A 22,259-nucleotide genomic window follows, 5' to 3' on the forward strand; every position below is an offset into this window, starting at 1 on the left:
GTCTCCACACACACGTATGTGTACGTACATATATCTATGTATGCGCGTATCTACATATTCGTAAACGCTCATTACGATGATATACCCTATCCTTGGAGCAGTACTTTTTACCATCGTTGATACAACTGGCGCCCAATAACGGGATCCTCGTGTAAACTTTAAAACAACCGTTCGTGTAAAAAGTCCAAACTAAAAGGTAATGGAGGTACGAACAACATCCTACGAACGAGCAATCAATGATTATTCCGGCATTCTCGTCGAATGTCGCGCACTTTCGTCGGAGGAATCAACTCGCCGTTCAGCGTGCCGGATCGAAACGGATTTAAAACAGAGGGCAGGCCGATAGAAAGAGAGCCGTTCTACGCATGCGGGCTCCGATAACCTACTCCTGTCGCAAGGAACTCGGCTTATCTGTCCGCGGTCGCAGAAAAATGCTCGATTAAGGGCTCCAGTTTCGCTTCCGTTCCATTCCATTCCATTCCGTTCTCTGGACCATCCGTAATTCGTAATTCGTAATCCGTAATGCACGATCCGCGACATCGCCAGAGAGTGCAATCGCCAAGGTGACGTCGCACAGGTGCAAAACAGTGAGGGTGACTTTGACAAGACCGTCACGAGAATAACCATTGCGTTTGTCGTACGCTAACTCGCTCCTGTTGCTGCCGTTCATGGAAACGTCAACATTTACAAACGCGAGAGCAAAACCTGCGGTCCGTCGTGCAATTTCCGTCAGGAAACGAGACTCTGGATAATTTCATCGAGGGAGCTCTCGTCCGTCGCGTCGGCCCCTCTGTACTTTCTCCTTGCAAGCGCATCCGACATCCGTCAACCGTCAACCGTCAACCGTCAACCGTCAACCGTCAACCAGGCGTCAACCGAAAACAACGAACGTCGCGGAAAGTAAAAGTTCCAGTTTCAGTCTAGGGTAACGCGACTCGTTTCTCCGTGTCTGGCCAAAGTCGCCAAGCAAGGCTGATACACCTATAACCGATTCCACGAAGAACGTCGATATTGTGCCCGCGATCGTTGCACGACGACGTATTCTGCGCCGGGATCCCAGCGTCCGGAGCTCGCCGGATATCTGAACAAGACGTACACGCGACGAGAAAAATCATTATTTCGGTCGGATCGAACCGAAAAGACAAGACATGTTAAAAGAAGAGATACGACCGACAGCGCCGTTTGACGTTTTTTCGTTTAGATCCGAGCCGATTCCAGGATCACCGAAGGTGTCGAGGAGTCGACAGTCGAGGCCGAAACCAGACGGTTTCCCCAGCCTATCGGTCCATCGAAACGTCTCTCCTCGGTTCTCGAACGACACGGCAAAAGGATTATGTAGCGGAGTAGCCGATGAGAGAGGATGCATCCTGGAGCGGTGTCGTTGAACCGGATTCATTCTGGTTGTTTGGCTCGGTGCCGGTGCCGGTGTCGGTGTCGGTGTCGGTGTCGTCGTCGTCGTCGCCGTCGCCGCCGTCGACGAGGCCGCGATAATCGGCGATCTACCCACGGGCTCGGATCCGGATCCGGATCAAGATCCAGATCCAAATCCAAATCCACCCTAGTATCGAAAAAGCTTGCAAAATGTTGGCCGAAATGGTTCGACTCTCCTACCAGCATCGAGCATTTTATTGCTACGTGATCCTCAGCGTCTGGATATTCCTGCTCGTTGCCGGTAATTCGATTGCTCGCCTCGTCCCGTCCCGTCCCGTCCCGTCCCGTCCCGTCTCGTTGTTCGCTCCGCTGAGAAAAGAATAATCTTCTAGAGATCGCTTACGCTTTGCGACTCACTGTACGATATACATACATGCGTAATACATACGATTATTGTCGGTAGCGTCGATATTATGCTACCGATGCGATATCGGAACGCTGGTTTGTCGTAACGTAAACTAGCTTGCGCGTACTTGGACGAGATCGCGTTATATCGGGTTTGTTGGCCTGCTGTAACTGCTGCGAGTCGTAAAGCACGCGTAAACGTAAACGTACTTACGCCACAGCTACGCGACCGTTCGCTGCTCGCGTCGACGTTTCTTACCTCGAAACCCGGAGGAATTTTTCCGGCGATCGAGTAATCGTCGACGTAAACGGCGTACGATACGCATCGATCATATTTTCTTTCTAAACTCCGTAGGTATGTACAAATACATCGGCACAGATGAGAAGAGTTCCGTGCAGACGAGGGTCTCGGGGAACGACGTTTCCGTTCGAGAATTTCCTAGAAATTTCAAGGCCGACGTGAAAACGAAAAAGATATTCCGATATTGCAATCCGCCCAACGAAATCGTCGCAGAATCAGAAGGTACCCGGGGCCGTTAGCGGCAGTGTTTTCATTTTGATTCCGACGAGCGTACGCGTACGCGAGTGACTCGGTGACTCTCGGGGATGCGATGCACACTTCCGATTACACGCACTGTAACTTGTTCTGTTTAGGTAAATTGGATGGAAATCTAACGCTGGCCGGTGTTTTGGTATTCGTACGGCACGGAGACAGAGGACCGTTGGCACATATTCGAAACATAAGCATAGTAAACTGCGGCGGAGACTTTGCTTCCAGCCCCGAATTGGAAAACGTCTACCAAAGCTACGTCAACTTCCTTCAGAACATTTCGAGTTACTCGAGGACGGCGTGGGCGCAATTCCTCGGACCGTTCCACGGGTTTCCGATGCTGCCCGCCAACTCGAAGGACTGCAGAATCGGCCAGTTGACCACCTTGGGCGTAGCTCAACTTCTGAAAACAGGAATCGTGCTTAGAAACGCGTACCATCATAAACTGAATTTGGGCAACGGCACGATATCCGGCAAAGACGTGATCGTCTACAGTACCAGGTATCGTAGGACGGTGCAAAGCGCGGTCGCGTTGCTGTACGCGCTCCTCGAGACGGACGGGTTCCAGAATCTGGCCAAGATCGGCATGCAGGAGAGTCAAAGCTACGCGTTTTGCAACACCGACTGCGCGTGCCCGGCCGCGGAAAAGTTCTTCAAGCAGCACGTCAAGGTAAAGCTAGTCTCCGAATACGGATATAGGTATATATGACCGGACCGTAACAAAGGAAACGATTTCAGGAAATGTCCGACCATCTGAGGTCCCATCCGGCGGTCGCCGAACTGATAAGGCAAGCGTCGAACGCGGTCTTCGAAATCCCGGACCAGGCCCAGACGACGGATCCGAACACGTTGAAGGACGCGCTGTTGACCTACGTTTGCCACGGAGCCTCTTTGCCCTGCGTCGACCTCGACTCGCAGCGAATCTGCGTGAAAACCGAGCACGTGACAGGCCTGTTCGCCTACAGCGAATGGGAGTCGAAGCAGGTCGCCAAGAGCAGCAATCGTCGAAAGTACGGACTACTCAGGGCGTACGGGCTTCTTCGAAACATAGTCTCGTACATGTTGCGCATCATATCCGAGGCGAAGCCAAAGATAGTATTGTACTCGGGACACGACAAGACTCTCGAGTACCTGGCCACCGCTCTCGGCATCTTCTCCGATCGATTGACCATGCCGCACTACGCTTCCCGTTTCGTCATCGAGGTTTATCGCGTCAATTCGAAAAACGAAAATCACGTGGCCAGCGATTTTTACTTTCGCGTGATCGTCAACGGAAAGGACTTTACGCAAAAGATACCGTTCTGCAGGCACGCCAATTTCTACAGCGCCAGTTACACCGAACGATCCTCGGACGCCGAGAGAATTCGCAAAGATTCGAAGCTTTGCCCGATCGAGACCATCATTCGTCAGCTTCACGACGACTACTTTGGTCCGTTTAACGCAACCAACTTCAAGGACGCGTGTACCAGCCGTAAACGAGGCTGATTCTACCAAGTTATTCCACTTCGAAATAACACACCAATCTACGGCACCAATTCGAATCGCAGTCATACTTTGATCCGCAAACTGTCCCATTCGAGTATTCCCGCACGAGATCGTCTCCCAAACTATTACATAATAGATATATATATATATATATATATATTCAACTTTGATCGAAAACCTAGTCTCAACTCTACGTTTCGAGACCATTCTTCGAACAACGAATAATTTGGTGGATGATCGCGTGGAAAACAATTGTAGCACAGCACCGAATTCTTTTCTACGCGTGTAGTTTACTTGTGTGTTCGGTAACCTTCCGGCTGAAACAAATTTTCTGCAGTCTGATCGTTACAACGAACCACTATTCGTAAAACCTAGTCCCCGATTACTACGACAAACTTTCAAACCAACCAAAACGATAGTAACAAATATATAATAAGATACGTAAGATTTGCACCGTCTTAGACCGTAATTGTAAATGAATAACAAACGAAAGCCTTATTCTTAGGTTACGTTTATCAAAATCGAACGTAGCTTTAAATACATATACGATATGGAGGACATATACCTGGTGTCTCGAAATACGCGATACAATTTGGAAACAAACAAGTTACTTTCTTCGGATTGTATTGGATATTTTACGACACTCTGTAGGGATGCTAGACGATTGCCATATATTTTATCACTCACCTTCTTGTAAATATGTAAATAACATCAAACTTTCGACTTTTTTCCGAGAAAATTGTTCAACGACGACAAAATCCTGATTAGACAGCGTTTGAAAAGAATAATACATGTACATGAAACGATAGAGTCTTGTGTGTATCTTGCTATCTCCGTTTAACTGTTTACCGTTTACCGTTCATCGTAATCGTACCAATGAATTAGTATTGTTTCAGACCGAATCAACTTCCTTTTGCAAAGTAAAAATAGTCCAGAATCCTCTTGGGAAACGATCGCTCTAGCGCGCGGTTAACCGGCGACTGTCGGGTCTTTTCGTGCCAGTCGGAAAACTTCGGGTACTCGGCAAGTGTTGCGATGCCTATTATGTACATCGCCGATCAGCTACCGAAACCGAGTTTGCGTTACTGTACGTCGGGTTGCCTATCCATTTCAACATCTACAGTCGTCGACGAAAACGAGAATAAATAAGAGATGGCATGAGTTTCGAATGTTTCTTCATTCCATCTGTATTACATTATATTATATTATATTATATTATATTATATTATATTATATTATATTATATTATATTGTAATAATATTATAGTTGTTCTTTCCTTTCGTTTTTCGTTGAAATATACAAATATACTGAAACAGCACGAATTCTCGTCTCACCGGTTTCATAAAAAGTCATTGCATTGAGTTTATTCACGATATAAAAACTTACAGTTCAATAATAAATAAATACTAGAGACTTATAGTTGACAAGGCACTGGTTCGCATCCTCGATAGGACTATAACAGATTACAATTAAAAATAAAATCTATCCTACCTTTGGTAAAACGTGATATATGAGCACAGGTATTTAGCACTAATCGTGCTCGTTTCTCCCGGGTAGTTCAAAGTCCTAGTAGCAACTTTTCAAATAGCACACGATACGGTAAGTGAGTAGGCTTAACGCGAGTTCAACAATTGCGATTACTATCCTAGAATCTTATTTACAATTCAAGTCCATAAGAAAAAATAGATATCGCGAACGATCGAATTCCAATAGAATATTCCTGAATCGAAATGCCCGACGTTCATTCTTACCTCATTCGACGAGCAATTTTCGACGTGCAATTCCGCGCAAACTAGCAAAGCCTGCACCGGATGCATTTGAAAAACAACGCGATATTTCACAGTCTTGGAGTACGTTTGCCATGCTTGCCTCCTGACGCGTCCGCGACTCGGACCGGACGTCTATATAATACTATTCGGGATGTATCTGACGATTTCCAGACTCGGCCATCGCTAAACCTAATGTCTGTTGTATATTCCTTAACCGTTGATAATGTTCAAGCGCGAATCCGTCGAAATTACCATCATCGCTGGAAAATGTAGAATCATCTTGATTTAAGAAATAAATATTCGTATGCGTCGAGAAAGATATACGAATCGAATTTAGTAGATTCACTCACTTGACGAGGGGTCTTTCTCGAACAGGAGGCGAATGATTCGTGGCAAGTTTAGGCACCGGTACGTACGACTGATCCACGTTCCACAGCAAGGTCTTCACTCCTATCCTTCTGCCCATGCTCCATCTGACGTTCAGCCACTTCATTCGGTGGATACTGACGAGAACCAGAGCCGCGCTCTTGAAACGCACCCTCGGCGACTTTTTGTGCCGGCCTACGGTAGTGTAGGATCTTTGCTCGCTGGTCAATTGCGCGAGCGTAGATAACGTGTTCTCTTCCAAGATCTGATAACTACCTACTATGGTCAACAGGTAACGCTTCTGGTAAGTTAGAGCCTTGCGTCTACCATCGGCTCGCATATATTTTCCATAAAAGTGCAGCAACTGCGAAACAAAATTTCTCCGTTTTTCCTACGCTTTGTTACCTTTTCTATACATCTGCATGTTTAGCACGTATACATATACTGGTCACGTGTACATGGAATGGAATGGAATGGCATTGAATCGAATACCAAAAGAAACGTTACATCTACCTTATTCGTGTAATCTTCGCTAATCGCTGGGTTCGCACCGTGAGATTCGATGCCTCTTTTGACGCGTGATTCGAGCAATTTGACTCGTTGGCCGAGTTGCTCCTTATCTTCCAGCGCTTTCACGAGCTTCTCCTGAAGCATACTTTTCTCGTTCAGGTACTTTGCGTTGTTCTCGCTGAGATCCTACGAAAGAAAATATTATCAGAGCTATAGCATATACAATCTATCCAATTAGTCCAACATCATCGTCGAATACCTTGATCTTCTGCAAGAGCTTGGTAGGCGTGTTCTTATCGCCAGAGTATCGGCTCTTCGATTCCTTGGTAAACTCCAATTCCCTTTCCGCGGACGATCTCAATTGCTGTTGCAACTCTGCGATCGTGTCCCGCAACTTTTTCTCTTCGTCTTTGGCAGCGAACAATTTCTTCAGCAGATTCGTTTCTCTCTCCCTTAGCGTCTCCACCGTTTCGGCCAGTTTCATCTCGCGTTCGAGCGACTCTGTCAATTCTCTCTTGGACTGTTTCATATCGGCTTCCAAATCCACCTGTCCAACAGACAATTTTGTTGCACGAACAAACGAACAAACGAACAAAGCGCGCGCGCATACCAACCATCACTTCTCTTGTGTTGTTAATCTCCCTTCTCAATCCCTTGAGTTGGTTGTGTTCGCTGGTCCTCTGCTCTTGCCTTCTGGATTCCGCATCCGACATTGTTTTGATCCTCTTTTGGAGCCATTCGCACTCCTCCTCTCGCGCTTTCATCTCCTCTTTGGTGCGGTTCAGATCTGTTTGAAGATGCTCCTTGATCCCCTCGACCAGGGCAAGGTTGCTTATCAATTTCTCCTTCTCCTCGACTTCCATCTCGAGCTGCATCTCGAACCGATTCTTCTCCGTTTGCAACCTTCTCAGAGTGTCCTTTAGTTCCGCGTTGTTACGCTCCTCCTTCTCGAAGCTTTCCACCACCGACAAATACTTTTTCCTCTCGGTTTCCAAAAGGTCTGCCAGCTTTGGCAACTCGTCCTCCGACTTTTGTGACTGTACGTGCTCCTTCACCAAACTCAACTGTATCTCCAGGCTTTTGTGCTCCTGCCGCAACAGTGAAAGATCGTTACGTAACTTTGCCTCGTTGTTCAGAGAGGTCTTCAGCTTATTCTGAAGGTACTCGATCAGCTCCGAGGCCTGCACGTGGCCGGATTCCATCGATCTATGTTCTTTCTCGATTTGGATCTTCAAGCTGCGAATCAAGTTCCTCTCGGAAAAGAGTTCCTCGTTCAGCTTCGCGACCTTCTTGCATTCCTCCGCCAGATCCGACTTCAGCTGGAAGATCCGACCTTCGTACTCGGCGATCTGACACTTGAGCATTCCCCTTTCGATCTCCAAGTCGTCTTTCAGCTTTTTCAATTCGTCGTTGATCCTATTCGCTTGGCTCAATTGTAATTTTAATTCGCTGCTCCTTTCAACCGCCTCCGGATGTTCTCTGGATTGAACTTTGCTCTCCGGTCTGCACACACCGTCCTCTTGGTCGCTTTCAATGGCATTCATCAGTCGCCTGTCGAGATGCGCCGACAAATTCAACTCCCTTTGCACCATGTCCTCGATGTCGGTGTCGTCCTGCGAGCGCTCTGCAAGTTTAATCATCGTAAAAGTCTACATATTGTGTGCGTGCCTGCGTGCCTGCGTGCGAGAGCGCGCGCGCGTGTACATATACATATGTACGTACACGCGGAGAAAAACTACAATATACGCGGCGTATATGAGAAAATATAATATCGTATACTGTATACTCACGCGCAGCCAATTTTAAATCCGACAATTCCTTGTTCAGCTTGTCTATCTCGTTCCTCGACTCAACGTTCAGTTTCTGTTCTTCCTTCAGTTTCCTCCGGAGCTCGACCACGTTACCGGACTCCTTCATTTTATTTTGTATCGTCTCCAACGCTCTGTGCAGGCTCTTGCTGTCGTCGTTCATTTGCCGTATCACTTTGTCCTTCTCTTTCAAATATTCCTGCAGATGATGAATCTCCTCGTCCTTTTCGTTCGAAGGCGAGGACGCACCCGAATAGCTGATACGTCTGACCATTTCCTCCAGCCGTCTGATGGTCTGATCTCTATTGTTCAAGCCTTCCGTCAGCCTCTGAATCTCGTGTTGACACTCGACGATTTCTTGCTTGAGCATCTCGTTCTTCGTTCTGAATTCGTGCAATTGTTTGTCCTTCTCGAGAGTCTCGTTCCTCATCCTTTCCAACTCGTTCGCGTTCTCTCGCAGCAACGAACCGCACTTCTTCGCGTGTTCTTGCTCCTTCTCCTTGATATCCTCCCTCAGCTTGTTGTTCTCCGAGTTCAACTCCGTGATGATCTTCTCGTTGATCTGCATCTTGCTTTTCTGCTCCTGGATCTCCATGGTTCTCAGTTTCAAAACGTTCTCCACCTCTAAAAGGTCCTTTTTGATTTTATTCTCGGACGCCGTCGACAATTCGTACTGGTTCTGGTAGAAACACTTGTCCCTGGTGAGCGTCTCCACGACTTCCTTCACTTCCGTTTGCAGCTCGTTGTACAGCTTCTGCAGAGACAGCAAGTCCGCCTCGCGTTTCTCCAAAATCTCTGATTTCGTTCGCAACTCCTCTCGCACGGCTTCCAGTTGATTCTCCAATTTTTCCATTTCCTTGATGGACTCGTTGATCGAAGTTTGAGCGTGCTTCACGGAAACGACGCACACCGACTCCTTTACCGATGGTTCTCGTCCGTTCTCTTTCTCTTTCTCCTTCTCGTCCGTCGTCGTGTCGTTCTCCTCCGAGGTGGACCTCGAATTCCGGTCACCGTGCTGTAACAAATCCATCTCCGAATACTGTTGATTCGACATGGCCGACAAACTGTGAGAACGAGAGCCTAGGTCCAACGGTGGCACGCGTAATCCAATCTTATCGGTGCCGGTGACGGTGCCGGTGCCGGTGCCGCTGCCTGTGCCGGTGTTGGTTGTGGAAATGTCCAATAGCATCGCCGACGAGTCATCCACGACTTTAACCGATGCGAATGCCGTGGGAATTTTCAAGGTAGATATGTTTGGCAGCATTTGAGTGGAACTGGCAGCCCGTACGGCCTCGGTCGTTTCCTCGCATTCCGAATGAATCGAGAGAATGTCGCTCAATGTACGAGCACTATTCTTTGGTTCCGTTTGACGAATCAGTTCTTTGAGTTGCGTTTCGTCCAGGTTCAACGAACAATACAGTTCCAGTTGCTTTTCTTTTTTCGATAACTGATCCTTCAGGTGATCGATTTCCTCGTTTTTATCGGCCAGCACAGTGTCGATCAGCCGCGGTAATTCCAGCTGAGAATGTTCCTGAACACCGACTTTCGCCTGTAAAATTCTATTCTCCTCTTCGACGATCTCCAAATGTTCCCTCAGCTTCTGGATAGTGGCTCTCTCCGCCTGCACGATATTCGCGATTTCCGCTTCCTTCTCCTGCAACAGTTGGTTCACCCTGTCCAATTGACTTTGAGTATCCCTCAGTTCCAAGTCTTTCTCCGCTATGGCGCACTCCAACGACTGAAATTTGGTATTGGCTTCGTGAAGCTGCAACTCGAGCCGCGACGTCGCTTGCCTCTGCGCGAAAGGCGCGTTCTGCTTGTGCTGCTCGAGACGGCCACGCATCGCCTCGATCTGGTACAGTTGTTCGGAGGTGGTTTGTTGCAAGATCTCCTGCTCCGCCTGCAACTCTTCGTTCTGGTTCTTCAGAGCGACCACTTGCATCTCCAAATCTTTGATCCTCTTGAACGCAACCTCCTCCGCTCTCGCGTGTTTCATCATCTTCTCCTTGAGCTTGAGCAACTGATCCAACGGCAACATTGGCGGTGAAGTAGGATCGTCCGGAGTAGGACATCGTGTCGCGTCGATTTGATCCCTGATCGACACGTCCTCGCTGGGTTGACTCAGACTCAAATTAGAGCTGCACATGTGCACCGATTCCAACTCTTTGATCCTCTTGTCCAACTGAACTTGCATCTCGCGAAGCTCCGACTTCATTTGTTTCAGAGCAGTGGAATTAACGTTAAACTGTTCGGAGCTCAGTTTGTGTTTCCTCAACTCCTCCTGTAAATCGTACCGTATCTTACCGTACCGTATCTTTTTTCTTTTCTTTCTTTTTCAAGAAAGAACCGTCAAAAGTCCTACCTGCAAGTGATTGATGTGCTCGTTGAGCTGCTTACTTTCGATGCTCATTTTAACCGTATCCAACTCCTGAACCAATTCTTGTTGGTTCTTGGTTTGAGCAGCGATCACCGTTTCCAATTGACCAATTTGAAGCTGCAAAGACTCTTCCTTCTCCGACTTGACTTCCAACTGTTGCTCCAAATCGGTAATAATGTCTCGTAGCACCCAGATCTTTTCGATGGCTGCTTTCAGTTCGCTCTCCGTCTCCACCTTCTTGGCTTCCGTGTCGGACATAAGCGACGACATTTCCCTCATCTGAGACTCGAGAGCCTCCACCTGAATGACACGGTAACCTTTTCATCGATCATCATCTCTATTCGTACCGATTCGTTCGAGTACCGTGTACAACAACACCGCCCCGCTAATTACGAAACAAAACACCATCAACACGTAAAGCGTACAAGAATCTGTTAAAGAACGTACTCGCCGCGTTGCTATCTAAGCCTCCAAAAACCGCTGTAATCGCATGCATAGAAACTTAAAAAAAATTCATCCGATTTTTATCACAAGCGATCTCTCTCTCTCTCTCTCTCTCTCTCTCTCTCTCTCACACACACACACACACACACACTCTCTCTCCACAATACACTCTGAACACCTGGAATAATGTTGATTATTACCGCGAAATCTTATGATAAATAGAATACCACTCACAGTTCCATTGATGTCAGATGTTTGAAGCACGGGGACCTCTGACGTTGGTTCAGGTGATAGTGTAGACTGCTTTGTGCGACATACAGAAAACCAAAACCAGAGTGCAGGAAAACTCGTGTTAATACAATTAGTGAAGATGCGTGGTTATAAGCTGCCTAATCGCAGTACAGATATAATAAATATAAACGATGAGAATCGTGGAAATCAAAATTAATCGACAAGAAACCCTCCACGCCTTATCGATAGTCGAACCGTTTTTCGCATACTTGCCGAGTCAGTGAAAGATTATGAGAAAAAGAAAAAGAAAAAGAAAAACCCAATCCTTAATGTGTGAAAACGTTTAGTTAGTTTGTGTACCTGAGGTTACGTATTAATTGATTCGCACCAAAAAATAAGTAGATTAATCGTTGGTATTTGAAAGAAGGATAAGGTAAGACAAGATCTATCCTTCCTGTTCTTTCTCCTGTTCCCCCTTGCAGACAAGCAAACGTCAAATTACCTCTGAGGTGATGCGCAGGTCTCTTCCCTTTTCGCGTTCACGCTCCTTCAGTTGTTCTTGCAGAAGATGAATCTGTTTTGCTGCCTCGTCTCGTTCCACTTCTCTTTCGCTAGCTTGCTCATCCAAGAATCTGCGCGTCGCTTTCAATTGTTTATCCGCTGCCTCGATCTACGCATATTTCCATCGAATTAAACATTGTGTAACTGTCACTGTAAGCGTAACTGCTAACAAATTCAATCTTTCATTATAACAACACACCGAAGACTGCAAACGTGCTGTTAACCGCGCGGTTAATCGATTTATCAACGACTGAAAACCGAATAGAATATCGAAATCGAGGACTAATAGAGTATCGAAAACGTACGTCGAGAGATGCAGAGATGCAAGAACAGATATATTAGTGAATTGTGCGCATGCAAAAGAAAATACACCATTACAATAATCGAGGTTCGCATGCTACAGCGTTAATCGTTAATCATGGGATAGTTAGACGCGATATAAGAATTTCCAAAACTACATATGTACGCGATTAAAGTTAATACTAACTTACGGAACAGCTCTTATAATAGTATTAGTAACTCTATGATTTACCTTTCGGCAGCAAACCCTGTGAATGTATGGGGGAGGAGTAGGTTCTAAAGGTACCTGCCGGCAAGATAACAGAACGCCAATCAATTCTTTAAAAACTGTATCACAGACCCCAGGCACAATTGTACCAGTTCGTGTACTTTTTTTTCTTTTTTCTTTTTTCTTTTTCTTTTTCTTTTTCGTTGTTCTTCCAAGTTGCACACGCGCAATCAAATGAAACAGATAAACAAGTGAAAGCAAATCATTTCTTGGAATCTAGTGACAAAAAACCAACAATGTGAACATCGATGCACGAATGCAACGAGGCTACCTCTAAAAAAAGATTTTGTGCAATACGTACGAAAACGGAAACGGAAACGAAAACGAAAACGAATGCGAATACTAAACTCGTAGCTACAGAATATAAAGTATCGTGTACAGAACTCGTTTTCAATATGCAATACACCACAACTTTCTTTGTTTTTCTTTCGTATAGAGCATACCAACAATTCTATGTAATAATAAAAATACATGCAATCTGTGCACCGTTTCTCGACGAATGACAATTCGGGTTTACCTGTTGCTGCAAGTCTTCCTTCTCCTTCTTAGCATCCTCCATCAACTTGTCGCTCTGTCTACACAATTCCTCTATCAGTTGCAACAAGACTGTACAGTCTCCACCTCCGTTCGACAATACGTGCCTCGCTAAAAATCAATTGGGATCGTGTCAAAGAATGCTTCGGAAAAGACAACAAATTGTTCTATCTTGACTCGTTTACCTTTCTCCTGTAGATCCGAAAAGTCTTGCAAGGTAATTTCTACGCCAACCTCGTCGTTCTCTCCGTAACCTTCGGTAATTACCTCTTTCTTGTTCTCTACATCGATCAGCTTTCTTTGGAGATTGAGGACGGTGAGTTTCAGCTGTTCCGTTTCCTCTTGGTAGTTCAGGATCATCGATTCCGCATCGTGCAGCTTCAGAGTCAGCTGTTCGTTGATCTGATTCTGATTCCGGACGACTTCTTTCGCGGAACAGCCAGTTTTTTCATCTCCGTCGTTGCGATTGGCAGTCGAGAGAATCTCGGCGCTTTCGGACTTTAAACGTCGCACGCAGCTGTTCAATTCTTGTCTCAGTTTCTCGGCAATGTCGCTCTTTTCTTCCAATATCGTTTGCAAGGTATCGTTATCGCTGTTCATGATGGAGATGATTTCTGTGGTTTGCGGAGCGAAGTGAACCCGCTGAATCCTCGACCGAGACGAACTCGATTTACCATCGGGTTCTTCGTTCTTCGACTTTTGAACGTCCTCGGCGACGTTGTCTAATCGATCCTCGCCACCGACGCTGACAACGCTATCGCGGAATTCTCTTTTGAATACTTGGCCGATCAGAGTATTGTTGACTTCCTCTTCGCATACGAGAAAATATTTTAGCAGCTCTTCGACCAAGGTCTTCAGAGTGGCGCAAGTTCTGTGCAAACTATTTCTGTACGACAAAAGAAACAACTGTGGAGGTACGGTGGATCCAACGGTACTTCAAATATCGCGATACTTTAAAAGACGAATACCTCTCTTCGAGAACAACGGTGGGATCCGCAATCTGAGACGAGACTTTGTTCGAATCGAAATCGTCTCGAGTTTTATTCAGCTCTTCTTGATGACGGTCTATCATTCTAGCCACGTTGCGCGAGTATTCCTCCTTGAGTCGTTGCACTTCCGCCGCATGAGCCTCTTTCAGCAGCTGCATCTCGCGTTTCGCATTACCGGTCAGTCTGTCGCGCAACTCTAGCAACTCTGGCGACCAAATGTCGTCAACGTCCGACTCGACCGACAGCAGAGCCTATTCGCACGAACGATTATCGTATAAAATAAAAGCAATCGATTACGATACACCACGTGAACGCAGATAAACACGGACAAACGGAACATTTTACAGTCCCATTCAACTCTCCCTCTCTTCTTCTCTCTTTCTCTATGCGAGCAAGAAAACGAGTATGTAATATGTAAATTCCTGTGTCTACAACTACCTGCATCTGTTCTTGAAGCGCATTGACAATATCCAACTTAGCGAGTGCGATTTGTTCTTCCAATTGATGGTTGTAGGCCGCTCGCAGTTGCGTTAATTCACCGTTTTCCAACGCACCCGCATCCCACTCTGTTTGACAATGCTGCATGCACACATATATGGTCACACAGTAGCATGTTAGTTACAACAAGAGAAATGGTAAAATCGCGCGACTACACCGACGTTGACCGTATAATTTTAGCTACCCTACAATTATTTCCACCCGAGACATGGACAATCGCATGCAAATTATTTCGGGTAATAGAGGTGGGTCGGAATACAAGTCGGAAAATGTATGTCTGCCAAACAAAAAAAAAAAAAAAAAAAAAAAAAGAAGAAGAAGAAGAAGAAGGAGAAGAAAAGAAACGGGGAAAGCATATTCAACACACAGAGGAAAATGGTGTCCAACGTTTTAACACAAAACAAGGAGAAAGAAACCTAACACAAATATATGTAGTCCGATCTGTTATTTACACGAATGTAAAATCCAGGAGATATCGTGTACTATAAAGCGGGGACCGGTATAATAGAATGCTTACCCGAGTTACCATATTTCGTAGAAATTCCAGTTTCTCTGGCTCCCTGTTATCGTACAATTCCCTTTCGTATTTCATCTTCTGTTCGTCCAACGCCTTCTCGTAATGCAGTTTCACCTCGTGCACCTCTATTATTTTATTCTGTAGTTCCTGCTGCAACGCTTTCACGGTTGTCTCGAGCTCGGACTTGTTGAAACCGTTGCTATTGTGTTTCGACGGTTCGTCCGCTAACGGAGAAGCAACCCTCGAGCTACGTTCGGAAAGATTCGAAACGTTCATACAGTCCCCGGCACCGCCGAAATACAACCCTTCCGTCAAGTCTGCTATTTCGCTGTCGTTGTCGGACATCTTCTTCGATTGCTGACTGAAGATCTCCTCCGAATATTGCTTCTCCATCAGCAGACATTTCTGTTCGAAATACGTCCGCAACTCTTCCATTTCTTTGGCGTGCCGCGTCTCTAATTCCGTTTTGAGATCACGCAATTCCGTACTGCCGTCCTTCTCGCTCAACACCAACGACTGAACTTTTCGAATTTCCGAGGCGGTCTCGGCTTTGATCGCGCTTATTTGTTCATCGTGAACGCAAATCAACGCGTCGATCTCCATTCTCAACGAATCTTTCTCGGCTCGCAGTTGACTCGCGGACTCTTTCAACGAGTGCACGGTCCTCAGTTCTCGCCTCAGAGCCTCGTTCTCCGTCTCGGCACGATGTTTCTCGGCTGCCAAATTATCCGCCAGTGTGGAATAGTGTTTCGCTCTGTCCTTGACTTGATCGTAATCGACCTGTTTTTCCAGCAAGCGTTCCACTTCCTTGTTCAATCTTTCGTTTTCGTGGAAAGTCGATGCCAGCTTCGCCTGCAACGAGGACGACGACGACGACGTCGACGACGACGACGATGACGACGACGACGCCGACGCCGCAGCCGCCACCGCCGTCACAGTGTCCGATGATTTGTTGTCCTCGTAGAGAAGCCGGTTGGCGTCTGTAGTTTGATCGCGCGTAGCGTTGACGGTATCGTTCGCGAAATCGGTTCCACCAAATTTCATTCGCTTCGTCGACGCACCGTCGTAACTGGACGGCGTTGGCGCCGTCGAGAGATCGAGTTTGCTCTCGTTCAACGCCAACGTTTGATTCAACTTCTCTTCTACTTCCGCGCACTGTGCCCACGCAGTGGCCAATCCGTTTTTCAGCTGGCGACATTCCTCTTCGGACTTTTCACATTTCTCCGACAACTCCTGCACCTTTCTCACAGAGTCCGCGAGTTCCGCTTCCCTCTGCTCCAAACTGAGCTTCAGTTTTTTCATTTCCTGTTGGTCTTCCTCCGTTTTATCCAACGAAGAATCTTCTCTCTTGCTTTGACTAGACAATTTACTTTGTTGATGGCCGGACAAATCTGCTTGCAAACAACTCTGACCGTCCGAGCGATCGTTTCTCAACGATACAAGTTCGGACATGTACTTGTCGCACGTGTTTCTTGTGTCCTTTAATTGTTTCTCGTACGACTTTTTGGTTAGATTCGCTTGCTCCAGCTCCTCCTTCGTCTTCCGAACCTCGTCTTCGAGATTCTCAATTTTACCGACCAGGAGCTTCTCCAGTTCCGCTTTTTCCTCGAGTTTCTGTCTTGCCAAGTGAAATTGAATCGCAACTTCGTCGTAACTTTGATAAGCGGTTTCGTTCAGTTCACTGAACGTGCTCGCGTTCATACCGCTCAGTCTGGACAAGGACTTTTCTAGGCCGAAAATTCGATTGCTCAGCGTTCGTTCGTGCGCTTGACTATTTTCGATCAACGACTGAGCCGCGGAGTATCTCGACGACAAGTCGTCCAGTTTAAACTTTAAACTGTCGTTCTCGCCCTTCAATGTCGCGGCCGTCGTCAGAGCCTGTTCAAGGGAACGTTCGATGCTCTCTTTCGATTCTAGAATCGCTGTCGCGGTTACGTATTTCGACGTAATCTCTTCCAACTGCAACTTGTGCAGCTTAATCTGCTCGCCCAGCATTTCTTTCTCTTTCTGATGTTCCAACTGTTGCATGTGCCGTGCGTTCTCCGATTGAACTTTCAGCTCGTTCACTTTTGCTTTGTACCGATTCAGTTCGGCCTGTGCCGTTTGCTGAGATTCCGATCGATTAACCAATTCGAGTTTCAGAGCCTCAACGGTTTTCTTATAATGACCCATTTGTGCCTGGAATACGGAAAGTTCTTTGGCGTGTTTGGTTTCCAGATCGGGCAACTCTTTGTTCAAACGATCAGCCAGCAGTTTATTTCCATCCTTGAACTGTTTCAACCGTTCCTCGTACTTTTCTTGAATGTTCATTATTTCCGTTTCGTGTTTCGCAGCCAGATCCTGCGAAAAAGAAAGAAGACGTCGAATCAATTACCCAAGTTGAATATCTCGAGGTGTTTGAAGCGCTTCGTCACGGAAACGGAAGCAAACCTCCGTCGCATTCCATACTTTTAACTCCTGTTGATGTCGCGCCTCGTTTACGTTTGTCTCGGTTGTGAATTTTTCTAGAATATGTTGCGTGTCCTGCTTGATTTTATCGATGCGTGCCTCGTACTGCTTTTGCAGTTCCAAAGTCTCGGCGACGTTCAAATTCTTGTCAGCTGCACCCAAACGAATCTGTTGATTCAGGTTGTTTATTTGCAATTTGTAGTCGCTGATCTCGGCATTTCGTGTCTCTCCCTCCATCTCCAATGTCCGCGCGTGTTCTTGAATCTGTACGAGCTGCCCGTTCAATTTCTCTATTATCGATCTTTGGTCGCCCAACGTGGCTTCCAAAGCGTCGATCTAACAAGGAAATTAATCAAACGATCATGGAAACGAGCCGAACGAGCCGAAAGATTCGTTCGAATGGTTCGTACGATACATACTATACGCGTGTATACGTATACGTATGTTTGTGCATACGTATAGATACGTAATACAATATTTACCTTGTCCTGCATGTTTGCGCTATTTACTGTACCGGCACGACCTCTGTCCGGAATCTGTATAGCATTCAGAGAATTTAGCTGAGTAACGAGATTATCTCTGGCAGACAATGCTTGCTGCAAAGACCATGTCAACTCTTCTATCAAATTGTCGCGTTTGTTTATCGCTTTCTCAAATTCCTGCAACTGTTTAACAAAACACAATGTCATTCGATCGTTATACATACAAGGTGGACAAACCAAACTGGACTTTCCAGAGTGCTCCCTCTTCTTCTATAATACCGTAGATATTTGTAACGCGATGTACCTTTGTATGATACAACGAGATAATATCTCTGCCATGTATACTACTGTTTTGACTTTGCGAAGAATTTGGGGACGAAGCCTCGGCTCGTAAGTGGTCTATTTCGGCGTGCAAAGCTTCGACTATAGCTTCTTTTCCTTGTAGCATCTCTTCCAACTGAGCTACCCTCCCGGCGAGCCCTTCCAAGTCGCCGTCGGCTTCTCCTTCGCTCATACTGACGCTACTTTGGGTCATGTCCCTCGACGAAGCACCCTCGTGCACCTATGTTACGTAGAAAGCGCAATCATTGATTTTTTTGCCCATTTTATTCGCGTCAACAACGTCTGGTGCCTTCTTACATAAGACTCTCTGCGTCCAATGGATTTATCGATACGAAAAGATTCGTCGTCGGATGCTTCGTCCATCTGACCATGACCCGTACCTTTGACTTTTCTCTCCGCCTTGTACTTCTCCAACTAGAAAAAAAAAAGAAAACATTCGCTTATTTGTATTTGCTTGCAATTTTATTTTTTCTATGAACAAAAAGAGCCGAAAAAACGAATAATGAATAATTGAAAGAGGCAGTTTTTTACTCTTGTTTCTCCAATTGTCCATCTCCGTTGTGGGGAGATGCAATGATTGACAATTAAGCAACGCAAAGGTGTACAAAACTACATACGTAAACGATGCGAACGAGATCGCGTAAAGATTGTACCGAAAGGTGACCACCAAAAATCGTTTCATCTCGAAAAGGATTAATAAGATCGTTACAAGGACCAATTAATCGGAAACTAAAAATGAAATTATTTGATATCGAATACATACCATTTCTCTGCCAGCTTCCAAAGAGCGTCTTCTGCGTTCATCATCGTCCGTTGCTTTGCTCATTTCATTAATAAAATCAAATCGACGATCGTTTAATAATCGACTAACGGTAGACGATGTCAATGATTGATTGTTGAACGATCACTGGCTCGATCGTCATCCATTACATTTCAAAGCATGTGTCTGAAATCCAAACCGTCTGTATCGATAAACGTTTGACCGTTGACGATTTATAAAAATACGAATCGCTATAGCGTACGGTATCGTGTCATAGACCTTCGATGAGATAGACCGTGAATCGAGACTGATCGAGACCTCTCGGCTCTACACTACATATATAAATAGGTATCCGCTCGAACGGTTAGAATACTTTCCCGCTATAGGCTCGTTTCCACTGGTTTTGCAAGAGGATGGCAACCTCGTAGCGAATACCGAATTGCAACGAATCAGTGACCAACCAATAACGAACGTTTCACACGTCATTCGATCGACCGAGTTCTGTCCTCTATCTTTCGTGCGTAAAACCCAGACAAAATAATAAATTGCGCGCGAAAAAGCAGCACCATCTAGTAACAGGATTAGTGCTGCCCCCTAGTCGAATTTTTGATCCGCGCTAAAAATGATGTAGGTTCTGTTCCAGGCTAAAAGATGATGCATGATCTATATAGAAGAAAGAACCTAAACGAGTGACGACCGAAGCGAGTACGTACTTGTACGGCGATTGTAATCGATTCTACATACAAGTAAGATGGAATAATGAATGATATGAATATTATACGAATTAGGAACAAGTGTATATAGAATGTGTGTATAAAGTGCATAATAGAATGTAGAAAAATATAGTTTAGGACAACTGAAGTCAATAAGTGAATATTATTAGATATTTCAACCGATACAAAAGGATTACGTCTCTTTGAAAAATTCGTATAGCATCGTATTAACGCATGATTCTAGTCTAGTGTAACTTGATTTAGTCCGACGTTCGTTACGACTGAAAATGATTTCGAATAACAGTTTCGATAAAATGTACTAAAAGCACGACTAAAATTTCAATTTAAACGATACTCGATGTACCGCCATTCTAATTATCGAGGAAAACTTGAAGAATTCGGCACCGAGTGCGCAGCTGCCGCGCGAACGTGATTCGTTGTGGGATGCGCCGTATGTTCGATGCGGTCGATGCGATCAGTTGTTTCCGAGTTTTCGAACGGGTTGTTTCTCATTCTCGCTTCGTTGATCGTTTCGTTTCGTTTAGTTTCGTTTCGTTTCGTCGTCGAGGCAAGGATCGAGTAACGTCGACGAATCGCTGCGATCAACAACGTACATTAGTTTACGACTACACAACACAGTGCGATTCACGAAGTGTTGACGTTCAGTGTCTCCGATTTCTTCCTTTTACGCGAAGTTGATGCTTCCCGAGTGACAGAGGGATTCTACCGTAGAATCGAAGAATGTTGGATCGCGACACTGCGATACACCTCGTCGCTGGAGGGTGGGTTTCGCTTTCTTTTTTCCCCGCCCCCCCCCCGCTCTCTCTCTTCTTTTTTCCAGCGTTTTGAAGAAACATAACCCTTCGCTACGCATTCGCGATCCACGATTCACGGCCAACGCCGGTGTGACGGTCGTGCGAAACCGCTCGCGTATCGAGATAGGGGTATTTTGCGCAGTGAAAAGCACACGTGAAACACGAGCCAAAACCATGCATATTTCGTGCGGTCGTTGCAAACCCGTCCAGGACTGATTCTTTTCGTTCGAGAAGCAAACAGATTACATAAGAAACACACAGATTCAATTATCAAACTATTTACGTACTTGTATGTTTACCTGTGCTTCGGCTCGGTTATGCGCGTTTCGATCTCGAACTTGTTTTCGAGAGCACGAGGCTGCTGCGTTCTCGTCCGCCGAGATATCTATACGTATGTACATACTACGTACTACGTGTTACCTTTGCGATAAGTTTCACACCGTGTTCGAAGCGATCTTCAACATTTTCGAGATTACTGTTTGTTGGTAATAAACCGAAATAATAATAGCAAATCTATCTAATAAAGAATAGGAAATTCAAAGGGTTGCGGCGAGGGGTGACGGGGAAGCGGGATCTACGACATTGTAGCCGGCTAGATTTACGTCATCTTTGCCGGTCCTATATTGTGTGCGTGTGCGTGTCGTGTACGTGTCGTGTACGTGTACGTGTCATGTACGTGCGCGTATAGTTCGGTGTACAGTGAATCATGGAAACGTTTGGATATTCGCAGTAGATAATTTGATAATTAGGCGTCAAAGTATCCGAAATATCAATGTTGTTCTAACGAGAGTGCCGCGTCTGGAAAAATCCGAGGAAAGTCTGTTAGCGGTGCAAAGCTATTCGTGGAGCAAATTCCTGTTGCATCATTAGACCTTTGGCGCTAATTACACATTCGAACCGTTGATCCATGCTATGCACTGATCTTTCACAATCGTATTTGTGGTCTTCATAATCGATGCACGCGTTACCAAATCTTTCGACTATGTAAATATAGACATGATAATGCTAACAATAACAAACAATAACCATAATATGTAGTAACAAGAACGACGGCGACAACGACGACGACAGCCACAAAAACAACAACAACAACAACAAAAAGAATACTTGTTATTTCGACAGAAGAAATTTTACTTTGTCGTGGGCCACGGTGCGGTGTGCATTGGTTGTGCGCGTAATTGATCGTCCCGATTTAGAAACCGGTGTATTTTCGAGCGGCGCGTCGGAGATTTTTCGTGGTGATTCGAACGAGTATGTATGTATGTATGTATGTATGTATGTATGTATGTAACGTGCGAACCTCGGACGTGCCAATACGTGGGCGGAATTTATACATGAATGCGTAATGCGGATTTTCGGATTACGCTGACGCCATGCTGGCCGGTTATTTCCCGAAAGATTTCTCGCGGGAATTTCAACCGATCCCGGCCCTTCCTGCTCTCGACACTCGGACACTCCGACACGGCAACAGATCGTTTCGAACAATCGTTGCTTCAGGCAGTTTTTTGAAGATACTCGAGCGTACCGTCGATTTACAAAACGCGATTTTTAACGCATCGCAGACAAATATTATTGCACACGATGTTTACAAAGGACACGCGCTGCAGCGACCATAGTTTTTGAACGATCGTTTGTTTTGCATCTTGTCGTGTCAGCGGTACGCGTTCGGCTAATTTAATATACAAACTGCGGATCGTTATCGTCGCGATGTTATC

The 22,259-nt window shown here is 45.8% G+C and overlaps 3 protein-coding genes across 15 annotated transcripts in view; 2 read left to right on the top strand and 1 right to left on the bottom strand.

The window, feature by feature from the left end:
* Rim2 (replication in mitochondria 2) overlaps positions 1 to 22,259 on the top strand; it is a 45,672-nt gene that overhangs the window by 10,749 nt on the left and 12,664 nt on the right. For 4 of the 5 annotated variants that reach the window (XR_013083095.1, XR_013083096.1, XR_013083097.1 and 1 more), the window contains exon 1: positions 20,174 to 20,511. Coding sequence is in view for 1 of the 5 variants with exons in the window: in XM_076797203.1 (XP_076653318.1) it covers positions 20,471 to 20,511 (41 nt within the window). In the remaining 4 variants the exon portion in view is untranslated. Of the gene's footprint in view, positions 1 to 20,173; positions 20,512 to 22,259 lie in introns of those variants that run through there. The other variant, XM_076797203.1, reaches the window with a different exon arrangement.
* On the top strand, positions 258 to 3,907 carry LOC143359028 (2-phosphoxylose phosphatase 1). The gene is made up of 4 exons (XM_076796652.1): positions 258 to 1,672; positions 2,132 to 2,299; positions 2,431 to 2,996; positions 3,065 to 3,907. The coding sequence occupies exons 1-4, from the start codon at positions 1,582 to 1,584 to the stop codon at positions 3,809 to 3,811; spliced, it is 1,572 nt and encodes a 523-aa protein (XP_076652767.1). The 5' UTR covers positions 258 to 1,581; the 3' UTR covers positions 3,812 to 3,907.
* Positions 5,162 to 19,269, bottom strand: LOC143359027 (uncharacterized). 9 transcript variants are annotated; one of them, XM_076796647.1, is made up of 20 exons: positions 19,020 to 19,269; positions 18,554 to 18,670; positions 18,219 to 18,476; positions 17,915 to 18,097; positions 17,433 to 17,768; positions 14,985 to 17,324; positions 14,408 to 14,548; positions 13,963 to 14,220; positions 13,166 to 13,886; positions 12,964 to 13,091; positions 12,411 to 12,464; positions 11,820 to 11,987; positions 11,321 to 11,386; positions 10,628 to 10,942; positions 8,248 to 10,546; positions 7,072 to 8,081; positions 6,717 to 7,004; positions 6,461 to 6,643; positions 5,932 to 6,311; positions 5,162 to 5,841 (listed from the first exon to the last, which is right to left on the bottom strand). In XM_076796647.1, exons 1-20 carry the CDS (start codon positions 19,080 to 19,082, stop codon positions 5,724 to 5,726), a joined length of 9,426 nt encoding a protein of 3,141 aa, XP_076652762.1. In that variant the 5' UTR covers positions 19,083 to 19,269; the 3' UTR covers positions 5,162 to 5,723. The 9 variants fall into 9 exon arrangements, with proteins under 9 accessions (XP_076652762.1, XP_076652757.1, XP_076652763.1 ...); XM_076796642.1 differs by having other exon boundaries at positions 12,411 to 12,581; XM_076796648.1 differs by having other exon boundaries at positions 13,166 to 13,866; positions 13,949 to 14,220.

The sequence above is a fragment of the Halictus rubicundus genome, chromosome 11 (genome assembly GCF_050948215.1).
Source record: "Halictus rubicundus isolate RS-2024b chromosome 11, iyHalRubi1_principal, whole genome shotgun sequence".
NCBI classification, from domain to species: Eukaryota; Metazoa; Arthropoda; class Insecta; order Hymenoptera; family Halictidae; genus Halictus; species Halictus rubicundus.

What these genes read in the sequence shown, in the direction of transcription:
- LOC143359028 (XM_076796652.1), top strand. Translation starts at nt 1,582, where the DNA reads ATGTTGGCCGAAATGGTTCGACTCTCCTACCAGCATCGAGCATTTTAT. An exon ending in GATATTCCTGCTCGTTGCCG is followed by an intron (nt 1,673 to 2,131) that starts GTAATTCGATTG and finishes TAAACTCCGTAG; the next exon opens with GTATGTACAAATACATCGGC. An exon ending in AATCGTCGCAGAATCAGAAG is followed by an intron (nt 2,300 to 2,430) that starts GTACCCGGGGCC and finishes TGTTCTGTTTAG; the next exon opens with GTAAATTGGATGGAAATCTA.
- LOC143359027 (XM_076796642.1), bottom strand. Translation starts at nt 19,082, where the DNA reads ATGAGCAAAGCAACGGACGATGATGAACGCAGAAGACGCTCTTTGGAA. An exon ending in ACAGGGTTTGCTGCCGAAAG is followed by an intron (nt 11,988 to 12,410) that starts GTAAATCATAGA and finishes AAATATGCGTAG; the next exon opens with ATCGAGGCAGCGGATAAACA. An exon ending in ACCTGCGCATCACCTCAGAG is followed by an intron (nt 11,387 to 11,819) that starts GTAATTTGACGT and finishes CGCACAAAGCAG; the next exon opens with TCTACACTATCACCTGAACC.